The sequence below is a fragment of the Scyliorhinus torazame genome, chromosome 8, assembly GCF_047496885.1.
Source record: "Scyliorhinus torazame isolate Kashiwa2021f chromosome 8, sScyTor2.1, whole genome shotgun sequence".
In the NCBI taxonomy this organism is placed as follows: Eukaryota; Metazoa; Chordata; class Chondrichthyes; order Carcharhiniformes; family Scyliorhinidae; genus Scyliorhinus; species Scyliorhinus torazame.
The window spans coordinates 233,064,959-233,077,600 of NC_092714.1; the positions used below are offsets into that span (position 1 = coordinate 233,064,959).

The window sequence follows — 12,642 nt, forward strand, 5'->3', positions numbered from 1 at the left end:
ACACACACACCTCCACACACACACACACCTCCACACACCCACCCACCTCCACAAACACACACACCTCCACACACACACCCACCTCCACAAACCCACCCACCTCCACACACACACCCACCTCCACAAACCCACCCACCTCCACACACACACCCACCTCCACACACACACCCACCTCCACACACACACCCACCTCCACACACACACACACCTCCACACACACACCCACCTCCACACACACACACACACCTCCACACACACACCCACCTCCACACACACACACACACCTCCACACACACACCCACCTCCACACACACACCCACCTCCACACACACACACACCTCCACACACCCACCTCCACACACATCAACCCATCTCCATTCACACACCTACCATACCCCCCCCACACACACACATCCAACTCAACCCCCTCACACACACCTTCCCCCCCCCACACACACACCCTCCTCTCCCCCCACAAACACCCTCCCCCACACACACACCCTCCCCACACACACACACACACCCCCCCCCCCCCCACACACAACCCCCCCTACACACACACAACCCCCCCACACACACAACCCCCCCACACACACAATCCCCCCACACACACAATCCCCCCCACACACAAAATACCCACCACACACACCATCCCCCCCACACACAATCCCTCCCCACACACAATCCCCCACACACACAATCCCCCCTACACACACAATCCCCCCCACACACACACCATCCCCCCCACACACACACCATCCCCCCCATCCAAGCACCATCCTCCCCACACACAATCCCCCCCTACACACAATCCCCCCACACACACAATCCCCTCCCCACACACACAATCCCCCCCACACACAATTCCGCCCACACACACACAATTCCCCACACACACACACCATTCCCCCCCCCCCACACACACCATCCCCCCACACACACACCATTTCCCCCCTCACACACACCATCCCCCCACACACACCATCCCCCACACACACAATCCCCCCCACAGCCCCCCCCACACACACAACCCCCCCACACACACACAATCCCCCCCACACACAATCCCCCCCACACACACCAACCCCCCACACACACCCCCCCCCCCCCCACACACAATCCCCACAACACACACCATCCCCCCCACACACAATCCCCCACACACACAATCCCCTCACACACAATCCCCCCCACACACAACCCCCCCCACACAATCCCCCCCACACACATCCCCCCCACACACAATCCCCCCCTCCCACACACAATCCCCCCCCACACACAATCCCCCCCCCCCACACAATCCCCCCACACACACCTTCCCCCCCACACAATCCCCCCCACACACACACCATCCCCCCACACACACCATGCCCCCCACACACACCATCCCCCCCACACACACACACAATCCCCCCCACACACACAAACCCCCACACACGCATACAATCCCCCACACACACAATCCCCCCACACACACAATCCCCCCCACACACAATCCCCCCCACACACACAATCCCCCCCACACAAATACCCTCCCACACACAATACCCCCCACCCCCACACCACCCCCCACACACTCTCACCCCCACCCCTACACAAACACACCCACAACAAACACCTGGGAGATCCAGTCATCCTCAAAATCTTGGGTAACACTACCACGCAAGCTTCTACTGATTCTTCATTTTTTTTAACAGGAGTTAGACCAATTGTGTTTTGTATATTGTTTGGTTTCTTCTTAGTTTTGAAGTACATTTGCTGGAAATTAAGCACGTACTCGGGTGCTGTCAGTGATGGTTCACCAGCATATCAGAAGAAATAGTTCTGTTTACTCCCTGCACCATTATAAATCAGATAGATAACTGTTGCTTTCAGTAACTGTATAAAAGGGGGATGATTGAGCCAAGGCATTACCCTATCTATTTATGTGGATATTCTTAATTTGCCTCAACCATTAATGTTAAATTCAAGGAACAATACCTGATGTGCAGTTACCCTGTGCAAACACAAGGATGGAAATAAAATAAGCCGATTCAGCGCATAAAACATGCACCATCGACTGGGTCTATGCACCATGCATTAATTTATCATTTTGAACATCTCTTAATTTGCAGGGTGGATAGATAAGTACTGGTAAACTTCCAGGAATATTTACTTCCTGATCTCAAAAGATAATTGCGTGAAACAGAATTGTTCACTGGGGCTGTTGAAGGTAAGGGTGGGAAAGGGAGTGTGGTCTGGGAGGTGGATATGGTGCTGTAATAGTACAGAATAGAGGGTGCCCAGGAATTAGTTTGGGGTCTACTATTCTTTTTAATTTATATATTCAGCATTGATCTGTGCCTCAGGGGATTAAGATGCATGAAATAAACTGGCAAAACTGGGGTTCTTCTATCTTCAAAGAAGGCAGCTAAAAGGGGGGGGGGGTGTAAGAATGCACACAAGGTAACAATTAGTATAGATGAGTTCACTCCTTCAATATAAACTGAGACAGATCACAAAAGTGTATGTTAAAACTGTAAGAGATCAATTCAGAAAACAAGGAACCAGGAAGACAGCAATGTTTCGAACAGCCTGTTATATTGTGGAATGGAGCTAATAAAATATTAGCTCAGTGTTTTCTTCCGCAATGGATGACCTGAGGGAGGTTAAGTTGTCTTTCTCATCGACATTTATCTTGTGAAATATTAGTATCATTTAGCAAGGACCTCGGAGCCAACAGCTGACAAAGACAGTTCAATATGTAATAATTAGTATAAGCAAGTAACCATAGGAGGTAAAGCAAAAGCAAAATACTAAGAAAGCTGGAGATCAGTCACGTTGCTGAGAGTGAATTATAGGCTTCCCCCAAATAGTCAGCGGGCAATAGAGGAGCAGCAATGTAGACAATTGTGTAATTGGGGTGTGTAAAAATAATAGTAATAGGTAATTATACTAGGGGATTTCAACTTCCCAAATATTAATTGGGATAGTCATAGTGTAAAGCAGCCATTTTCAAAGTTGCGGTCGCGACCCATTGGTGGGTTGTGGGCAGGTGTCGAGGCGCTCATGGGGCCATGAATCACGGCATTCCCGATTGCTGGAAGCAGTTCTTTTGATGTATTTCCTTTGCCGTATTCAGATGGTCTTTGCAATGTCACCATTTATTTTAAACCCCTTTCAAATTTTTCTGAAAACATTCTTACAGCCATTCGACCTCTTAACACTGCTGAGTGACAGGTTTGTCAGTCTCATGACTTATACATGATCTGTTTCCACTCCCCTCTTCATTTTGTTCAGTCCTGTTAAGGATATCACTTAGCTTCAAGTTACAACTGATGATCTGAAAAGATGACCTGTTCACTTTGCGGGTAATGAGAATCCTCTTGCACATTTCCAGCATTGTTACCAATTTCAATTTCCCTTATGGCCTGCAGCAAGATTTCTAAACTGGCTGGAGAATGGCAGAACAAAGAGACTGTTTTCATACTATTGTTATTGTAACTCAGTTTTGGTAAGACTCCAAAACCATTCCTGCACATCAGACATGATGCATCAGGTGATATTATTTAGGTTAAGATACAAATAATAAAGTGGCACAGACACTGCCACGACCACAGATTTGTTTTATACTAAAGTTGTCACATACTTGTATTGTTAAGGTTCACAGTTAGGCCTTGCTGAACATGCTCCTGAATCAGTTGTAGCGTTCGCTCAAAGATTTCACCTGCTCTTGCTGCTTCCACAGTATAGGGGTCACGTGGGTAACGGAATAGGGCCAGTAGGTCATTTGGGGTGCGTGGGCGCCTGTCAACGACAAGGTAGAACTCGAGTTCTGAAATCTCTGATGACTGGAATGCTAGTTATTTGTAACAAAACTAGAAAGTCGTTAATCACGTTTCTTACATACCAGTTCAAAGTGTGCAGACAGATTTTCAGCACTATCTAAAAGGTTTGAGAATAGATTGGGATCGTTTCAGCCCCAAGACTTCTCTTTCAGTATGACTGCGTGTGGGCGGGTCCGAGCCATCCTTTTTTAAAAAACTATTTGTATTCAGATTTTTATCAAAACAAAATTTTTTATATAACCATTAATAACATTTAACAAAACTAGGTGAACGTTAACATTATATAAAGAAAAAATCAAGAATATGCAGTGAATGAACATTCCCTCCCCCCACCCCCCCACCCCCAGGATTGCTGCTGCTGCTGACATTTTAATGGTCTTCTAGAAAGTTGAGGAACGGCTGCCACCTCTGAGAGAACCCCGTCATGGACCCTCTCAAGGCAAACTTTACTTTCTCAAGACCGAGAAACCCAGCCATGTCACCAACCCAGGTCTCCACACTCGGGAATTTCGAGTCCCTCCACATTAAAAGGATCCGTCTCCGGGCTACCAGGGAGGCAAAGGCCAAAACCTCGGCCTCTTTCGATTCCTGAACAGCCGGACCGTCCGACACACCAAAGATCGCTATTTCTGGACTGGGCACCACCCGGGTGTTCAGGATTTTGGACATTGCTTTAGCGAATCCCTGCCAGAATCCTTTGAGAGCCGGACATGCCCAGAACATATGGACATGGTTTGCTGGACTTCCCGTACACCTCGCACATCTATCCTCAACCCCAAAGAACTTGCACATTTTCGCTGCCGTCATGTGTGCCCGATGGACCACCTTAAACTGAATTAAGCTATGCCTGGCACATGATGAGGAGGAATTAACCTGCTTAGGGCATCAGCCCACAGGCCCGCATCCAGCTCCCCGCCTAGCTCCTCCTCCCACTTGCCCTTAAGTTCCCCCACTGGGGCTTCCTCTGCCTCCTGTAGTTCTTGGTAGATGTCCGACACCTTCCTCTCCCCTACCCAGGTGCCAGAGACCACCCTATCCTGTACCTTACGTGGGGGTAACAACGGAATGTCAACACCTGTTTTTTTAGAAAGGCGCGTACCTGAAGGTATCTGAAGGCATTTCCAGGGGACAGATTACATTTCTCCTCCAGCGCCTTCAAGCTGGGAAAAGTCCCGTCTATGAACAGGTCCCCCATCCTTTTAACACCTGCCCTATGCCAGCTTTGAAACCCTCCGTCTATCTTGCCCGGGACAAATCTGTGATTGCTGCGTATCGGGGTCCACACTGAGGCTCCCTGCACCCCTCTGTGTCTTCACCACTGACCCCAGATCCTTAGTGCCGCCGCCACCACCGGACTTGTGGAGTAGCGCGCCGGCGAGAACGGCAGAGGTGCCGTTACGAGTGCCTCTAAGCTGGTGCATTTGCATGAGGCCGCCTCTAACCGCTCCCACGTTGACCCCTCCCCCAATACCCATTTCCTAATCATGGCTATTAGCCGCCCAGTCGTAGCTGCAAAAATTTGCCAGTCCCCCCCCACCCCCCCCCCACACTGCGCTCTAGATACAGTCTCTTTGCTCGCAGGGTCTTATTTGCCCATACAAATCCCGAGATGATCTTGTTCACCCGCTTAAAGAAGAACTTAGGGATGAAGATGGAAAGGCACTGGAAGACAAACAGAAATCTGGGGAGGACCGTCATCTCAACGGTCTGCACCCTCCCCGCTAGAGAAAGCGGGAGCATGTCCCACCTTTTAAAGTCCCCCTCCATCTGCTCTGCCAGCCGGGATAAGTTAAGCTTGTGGAGGGCATCCCAGTTTCGAGCCACTTGTATACCTAGGTACCGACAGCTCTTCTCTACCACCTTAAGCGGAAGCTCTCCCAGTCTCTTCTCCTGGCCTTTAGCTTGGATCACAAGCATCTTGCTTTTCCTCTCATTTAATTTGTACCCCGAAAAGTTACTGAAATCCCTCAGAATCTGCATGACCTCCCCATCCCCTCCAGTGGGTCCGAAATATACAGGAGCAGATCATCCGCATAGAGCGAGACCCATTGCTCCTCTCCCCCCCCACCCCGAACCAACCCCTGCCAGTTCTTTGAAGTCCTCAGCGCTATGGCCAACGGCTCTATTGCAAGGGCAAATAGTAAGGGGGAGAGGGGGCACCCCTGCCTTGTCCCTCGGTGAAGCCTAAAATACTCCGACCTCACCCTGTCCGTGCATACACTTGCTACGGGGGCCTGATAAAGTAGTTTGACCCACCCTATGAATCCCTCACCGAATCCAAACCTTCTTAGCGTTTCCCACAGGTACTCCCATTCCACCCGGTCAAAGGCTTACTCTGCATCCATCGCAAACACTACTTCTGCCTCCCCTCCTTCTGAGGGGATCATAATAATGTTTAGGAGCCTCTGTACATTGGGGTTCAGTTGCCTGCCCTTAACAAAGCCTGTCTGATCCTCCCCTATCACCCCGGGACACAGTCCTCTATTCTAGTGGCCAAAATCTTGGCCAGCAATTTGGCATCCACGTTCAGGAGTGATATCGATCTGTAGGACCCACGTTGTAGCGGATCTTTCGTCTGTTTGAGAATGCGTGAAATTGAGACATAGTTGGGGGAGGGTCCCTCTCTCTTTAGCCTCGTTAAAGGTCCTTAGCAGGAGTGGACTCAACAGTTCCGAATATTTCTTGTCGAATTCTACAGGATAGACGTCTGGCCCCGGGGCCTTGCCCGACTGCATACTCTCTAGGCCCTTAACAATCTCCTCCAACTTTACCGGGGCCCCCAGTTCCTCCACCATATCCTCTTCCACTTTTGGAAACCTCAATTGATCCATGAATTGCTTCATCCCTTCCCCTCCCGCCGGGGGTTCTGACTCGTACAGTTTACCATAAAACTCCTTAAAGACTTTGTTCACCTTCTCTGGGTCCAAGACCGTGTTACCTTCCTTATCCCTAACTCCCCCAATTTCCCTGACCGCCTCCCTCCTACGAAGTTGGTGCACCAGCATTCTACTCGTTTTCTCCCCATATTCATAGACTGCCCCTTTTACCTTCCTCAGCTGTGCTACCACTTTCCCTGTGGTCAGCAGATCAAACTCCGCCTGCAGTCTCCGGCGCTCCTTCAATAGCCCCGTATCGGGGGTCTCCTCGTAACTCCTGTCTACTCTGAGTATCTCCTCTACTAGCCTCTCTCTCTCCGCTCTTTATTTCTTCTCCCAATGGGATGTGATAGAAATTAACTCCCCTCTAATATCTGCCTTCAGAGCCTCCCAAACCGTAGTCATTGTTACCTCTCCTGTAACGTTTGTTTCCAAGTAGTTTTGGATATTCCTATTTATCCACCCACAAACCTCGTCATCCGCTAGCAGCCCCACATCTAGCCTCCAGAGTGAGCGCTGCCCTCTCTCTTCACCAAGTCGCAAGTCCACCCAGTGCGGAGCATGGTCAGAGACTGCAATGGCCGAATATTCCGTCCCCTCCACCCTTGGGATTAACGCCCTGCTCACAACAAAAAAATCTATATGAGAATAAACTTTGTGATCGTGGGAGAAAAAAGAAAACTCCTTCGCCGAGCGAACCTCCATGGGTCAACGCCCCCCAACTGTTCCATCAAACAAACTGTTTGATGAACATATAATGGAAATAATGGAACAATCGTCTACTCATCTACCTATTCTCAAAACCACATCCCACCCTCCACCCAGGCACACACAAGACAAACATACGGTAGGGGAAGGATTAATAATAACAGGGATTGAAAGGGTGTAAGAGATTTGAGGATCTTTGCTGCTGAGGTTGAGGTCCTTGTAAGTGGTGATCTTTTCAGAATGCGTGGCATTGCAAACCATCAGTGAGTTCGGATCTTGGAAGGTCTACCATCCATTAGAACTCCCAGACTATAGGTCTTTCATTGGGGAATCACCTTCACACAGTAGGTTCATAGTCATAGAATTTACAGTGCAGAAGGAGGCCATTCAGCCCATCGAGTCTGCACCGGCCACTGGAGCACCCTACTTAAGCCCACACCTCCACCCTATCCCCGTAACCCAGTAACCCCACCTAACCTTATTGTTTGGATACGAAGGACAATTTAGCATGGCCAATCCACCTAACCTGCATATCCTTGGACTGTGGGAGGAAACCGGAGCACCCGGAGCAAACCCACGCAGATACGGGGAGAACGTGCAAACTCCGCACAGACAGTCACCCACGCCGGGAATCAAACCTGGAAGCCTGGAGCTGTGAAGCAACTGTGCTAACCACTGTGCTACCGTGAAGCCCATTGTTGCTAACTTTCTCCTTGGTTCAATTGCTCTGTTTTATTAACTTTGCTCTCGAGTCGCCAGGATGGGCCGAATGGCCTCCTTCTGCGCTGTAAATTCTATGTATCTTTATGATACCGCCACGAGGTTCACGTCCGAGTAATGATCAATAACCCAATACACCAATTAGTAAGATTTAAATCAAAGCACATTTATTATATACAGTAATCGTTACTCATGCACAAATTCTACGTCTAAGCTACTTCTACAACTAACAGGCCGATACTTAACTTCGGACCGGCCCACCAGGTCAGGGGAACAAATGGCCTTTCGTTCGGGTTCTGAGTCTGCGGGATTCGAAGTTGGTACGGATTGGTAGCTAGGAGCGCCTATCTCGTAGCGAGCGTTGAATTAAGACTTACTTCGTTCGATGGTCACTGCACTGGTCACGGTCAATGTTGGTTCGTGTTGCTGGGCGACCCGGGCAGGACGAAGAGGTGAAGAGAGCTGAAGAGAGCGATTTAAACTTGGGGCTTAACTCTTATAGTCCCCAGGGGCTTCCCTCCTTTCGGGGCGGACCCTGTACCTGGTCCCAAGTGATTGGACTTTGTCCCAATCGCTTGGTTCGATTTCTCCAATACTGGAGCGGTTCCCTGATCGATGGGCGGTCTTGAGGTGCTCGTTCACCTCCTTTGTGTTGGCTCCTGCTGGCGCCGAAGAATCTGACTTTGCTTTGTGTGTCCAAAATGTTACTTATTGTTCCCGGGTATTGCTCATCAGTATGCAGATGGCTGCTGCATTGTTATGCTGATGGTCGCTGGTATCGATGTTGTCTGGCCTTTGCAGAGGTAAATACACAGCAAACCTGCAGCTGCTGGTTTCTGTCTATGTTGGCTGACTTTCCCATCAGCCTTTGCCGTTCGCCATTTTAAATCGGGAGTTGGCCAATTTAGGTGGCTACACCATCTTTTAGGAAACGCTCAGGATCAAGGGGGTTACAGGCTAAGAAGTATATTGGTGCGGGGTTCGATAACAAAGTTGCAACAAGACAAAAGTGGGAGAAAAGGGAAAAATAATGTTGAAAAATGGCTAATTCAGGCAGAAATGTTTCAGTGTCGGTGTGAGAACCAAATTGTTCAAAAAAAAAAGCGCAGCACAAAAACTCCAGGACCAGCAGGTCACACTTGCTCATAACCTCACAGCACTGGTGTATTACAACAGCTCTTTGCTAGGCCTTGGCCATACGCAAGATAGTCTGATCATGTTCTTTTCCTTTTCAGCGTTAGTTAACCGTACGTAATGTATCCATGAAGGAATTAAATTAAGGATTTGGAAAGGCATGTTTCTCACGTATCTGTGCTTTTAGTTTATGCTGCGGGTTATGAACGCTACACAAGTGTAATCCCAAGTCCAAACTGGTGCTATTCTTCATATGTCGATTTAGAAATGTTTTATTTGTGGTTAAATGTACTGCATCCCTACAAGATTTTGGCAACCAGTTCAATTCAGAATATGGAGGGTTTAGTGATATCTGAAGCAGGTTTTGAAATTAAGCTCGGAATTAATACCATAAATGGAAGCCCAAGCGAGACAAATTTGTTGAATGTAAAGTGTGCCAATTTATTTACGAAGCCAATCAGACGATCACGGCACAACTGCAGTTAAAACTAACAAATTGCTGCAGAAAGAAATCTGCAGTCATTGTTAGAATTACTGTTTGATCTTATGTTCCACCCGCACTACAAAACCTCTAGACTTTCGGATCAGGAAATTAGAGGGGCTCGTTGGATCCTATAACCCTCTGTATTGAAAATCTGGTGGTTCATGACACAATTCCTTTCTTATGAATTTGATTTTCCTACTACTTCTCTTCTCCCGCCTCCCCAGCACCCAAACAGCTGCTCCGATGCCTTTAAGCTCAGCAATGTTTAAATCTCTCGCTTCACTCCTTAGTAACAAAATTAGCAAGAAAAGTAGGACACCGGTGAAGTTAATTAAGCACAGAGTATTGTGTGCGCAAAGTAAGTGCCTGGGCTTTCTAACTGCAAGACGTGAATGCAGATGTTTTAAAAACCTAGGTGAAACAAACTTTTGCGCTTTATCAACCCTACTTAGTCTAGCCCAATATCAATCAACTATTCCCCATATATACACACGGCCATTGCTTTCCAGAGGAAAAAATATCTATATTAAGTGGATAATATTTTTGGAACAAGTTACTCTACTTCAGTCGTTCCAGGGGTGCAGAGGTACAGTGACCTGATCATGACTGCCTCTAGGGTCTGCATATTTTGCTTTGCTCACTCAGAAGCAACCCAAATTTTCCTGTGCAATTCTATCGTGTAACCACCAGATGGAATCTCAGTCTCCCCGAGATATTGCTGGAGTTTTCTACCTGAGAGTTTACAGTGGAATTTACATCCACTCTGCTGTTCAAATGCTGGTCTGATCTCTGTGCGGAGATTCTAGCTGTATCGTGTGGAGAGTTCTCAGACTGGGCTTTTCTCAGGCATTCGGACAGAGGATAAGATCGTTAAAGTCCTGGTGGGAGAATCTATTCACAGCCTTTCAAACCAGTAATTCCCTTCACAGGTCTGACTACTGCCTGCAATCTTTTAAATAAGAGTGCCTTCCTTAGGTCTGGCTGGGAGCCTCTTTAATCGCCTGGCAGAGTGAGACCTAAAGCTGCTTCATGCCTGAATCTTTCACAGAACTGACAAAATGGGGCTTGCTTCTCCTTTTCCAGAAGTTTCTGAAAAGCTCCATCAATTCCAAATGAGAATTTATCCAAGGCCCAGATTGCAAACGAGCCAATTGGCTGCTTACCAAGTCCATCAACATGACATCACGGGCTATGCCACATAGCATACTGAATCAGATCTACTGCATTAGTCCACATAACAGATTGCAGCAGGGGGGTGGGGGGAGAAAGTGGTTCAGTTCAAAACCAAAAGTCTGTGATTTTAAAACCAGCCAGCAGGATAGGCATTAAACGAGTAACACGAAACAGACCAGAGTTTCTTACAATTCTCCAAGGAAAATGTGAGCATGCTCAGATTGCTGTCATTCTGTTTAAACTCCTCCCAACAGTATTTGCAAATCCACCCACAAGGACGTTCAGGTGCAGAGACCGTCCCTCCTGTATAGGTCTCACCTTCCCCAGAAATGGTCCCAGTGATTCAGGAATCTTAACCTCCCCTTCCAACACATGCCTCCCCTTCCAACACATGAGCCACACATTCATCTGCCCTATTCTATTTCTGTACTCGCTAGCATGTGGCACTGGGAGTAATCCAGAGATTAGGAAAACCATAGAAAAAATAGGAGCAGGAGGAGGCCAATCGGTCCTTCGAAGCCGCTCCACCATTCATTATGATCATGGCTGATCATCCAACTCAATAGCCTAATCCCGCTTTCCCCCATATCCTTTGATTCCTTTTGCCCTAAGTGCTATATCTAACTGCTTCTTGAAACCATACAATGTGTTGGACTCAACTGCTTCCTGTGGTATCAAATTCCACATGCTCACCACTCTCTGGGTGAAGAAATTTCTCATCTCTGTCCTAAAAAGTCTACCCCATATCCTCAGACTGTGCCCCTGGTTCTGGACACACCCACCCTTTGAGGTCTTGCTTTTTAAATCTGCTGCCTAGCCCCATGAATTCTTGATGCATGACCCCGTTCTTCATTTTACCTAAATTGTTGGTACCAACGTGTACCCACAACCCCTGGCTTATCACCCTCCCCCTTTTAGGTCCAGCAGCAGTTTAGTAGTATCCCCGACCCTGGCCCCAGGGAGGCAACACACCATCCTGGAGTCATGTCTTTGACTGCAGAAATGCCTGTCTGTTCCCATAACTAATGAATCTCCTATAAATATCTCTCCTCCTTCCTTCACTCATGTACAGTCAGGCCATTTGTAGGGCCAGACGCTTGGCTCTGACTGCATTCACTGGAGACCTCAGAGAGCCTCCTGCACTACCTGCCTGTTTCTCTTGGACTGCCTTCTTTCCTCCAATCCATTGAGCTGTGGTGTGACCACCTCTCTAAACATGCTATCCACATAATTCTTAGCCTCGCAGATGAGCCACTGTGTCTCCAGCTGCTGCTTGAGCTCCGAAACAGTTTGGAGCACTTCCTGCACATGGTCATCTAGGATGCCGGTATGGGCCATGACTTCCCACATACGACAGGTCACACATTCCACTCACCGACCTCACTTGCCATGTACACGTACTTTGTCTTACTTGCTGACTTTTCAAATGAATTAGTCTTAAAACACACTCCTCCTTGCTTTAACTTAGTCTCCTCGTCTAATTCTATTTCGGCCTATGTATACTTGTATTACTGATTAAAATTACTTATCACTTTCCTTTATTATGCTGACTCTGACCTTCACTTATCCCTGGTACTTCACAGTTAATTTTTTTTCACCTAGAACTGACTGCAGGACACCGTTCCCAGACTGCATCATGGCGATGCTGACTGCAACGTGAGCGACCTCTCCCAGGCTAATATCCCCTGTACCGAGGCACTGGTCACACTCGACCAGCTGC

At 48.1% G+C, this 12,642-nt stretch overlaps 1 protein-coding gene across 1 annotated transcript in view; it reads right to left on the reverse strand.

Annotated features, from left to right (window-relative positions):
* The window catches only part of LOC140428455 (peroxidasin homolog), a 323,476-nt gene that overhangs the window by 40,703 nt on the left and 270,131 nt on the right, over window positions 1–12,642 (reverse strand). Inside the window, 1 exon segment of the mRNA XM_072514932.1 lies at window positions 3,629–3,786. Within this exon segment, the coding sequence (XP_072371033.1) occupies window positions 3,629–3,786 (158 nt within the window).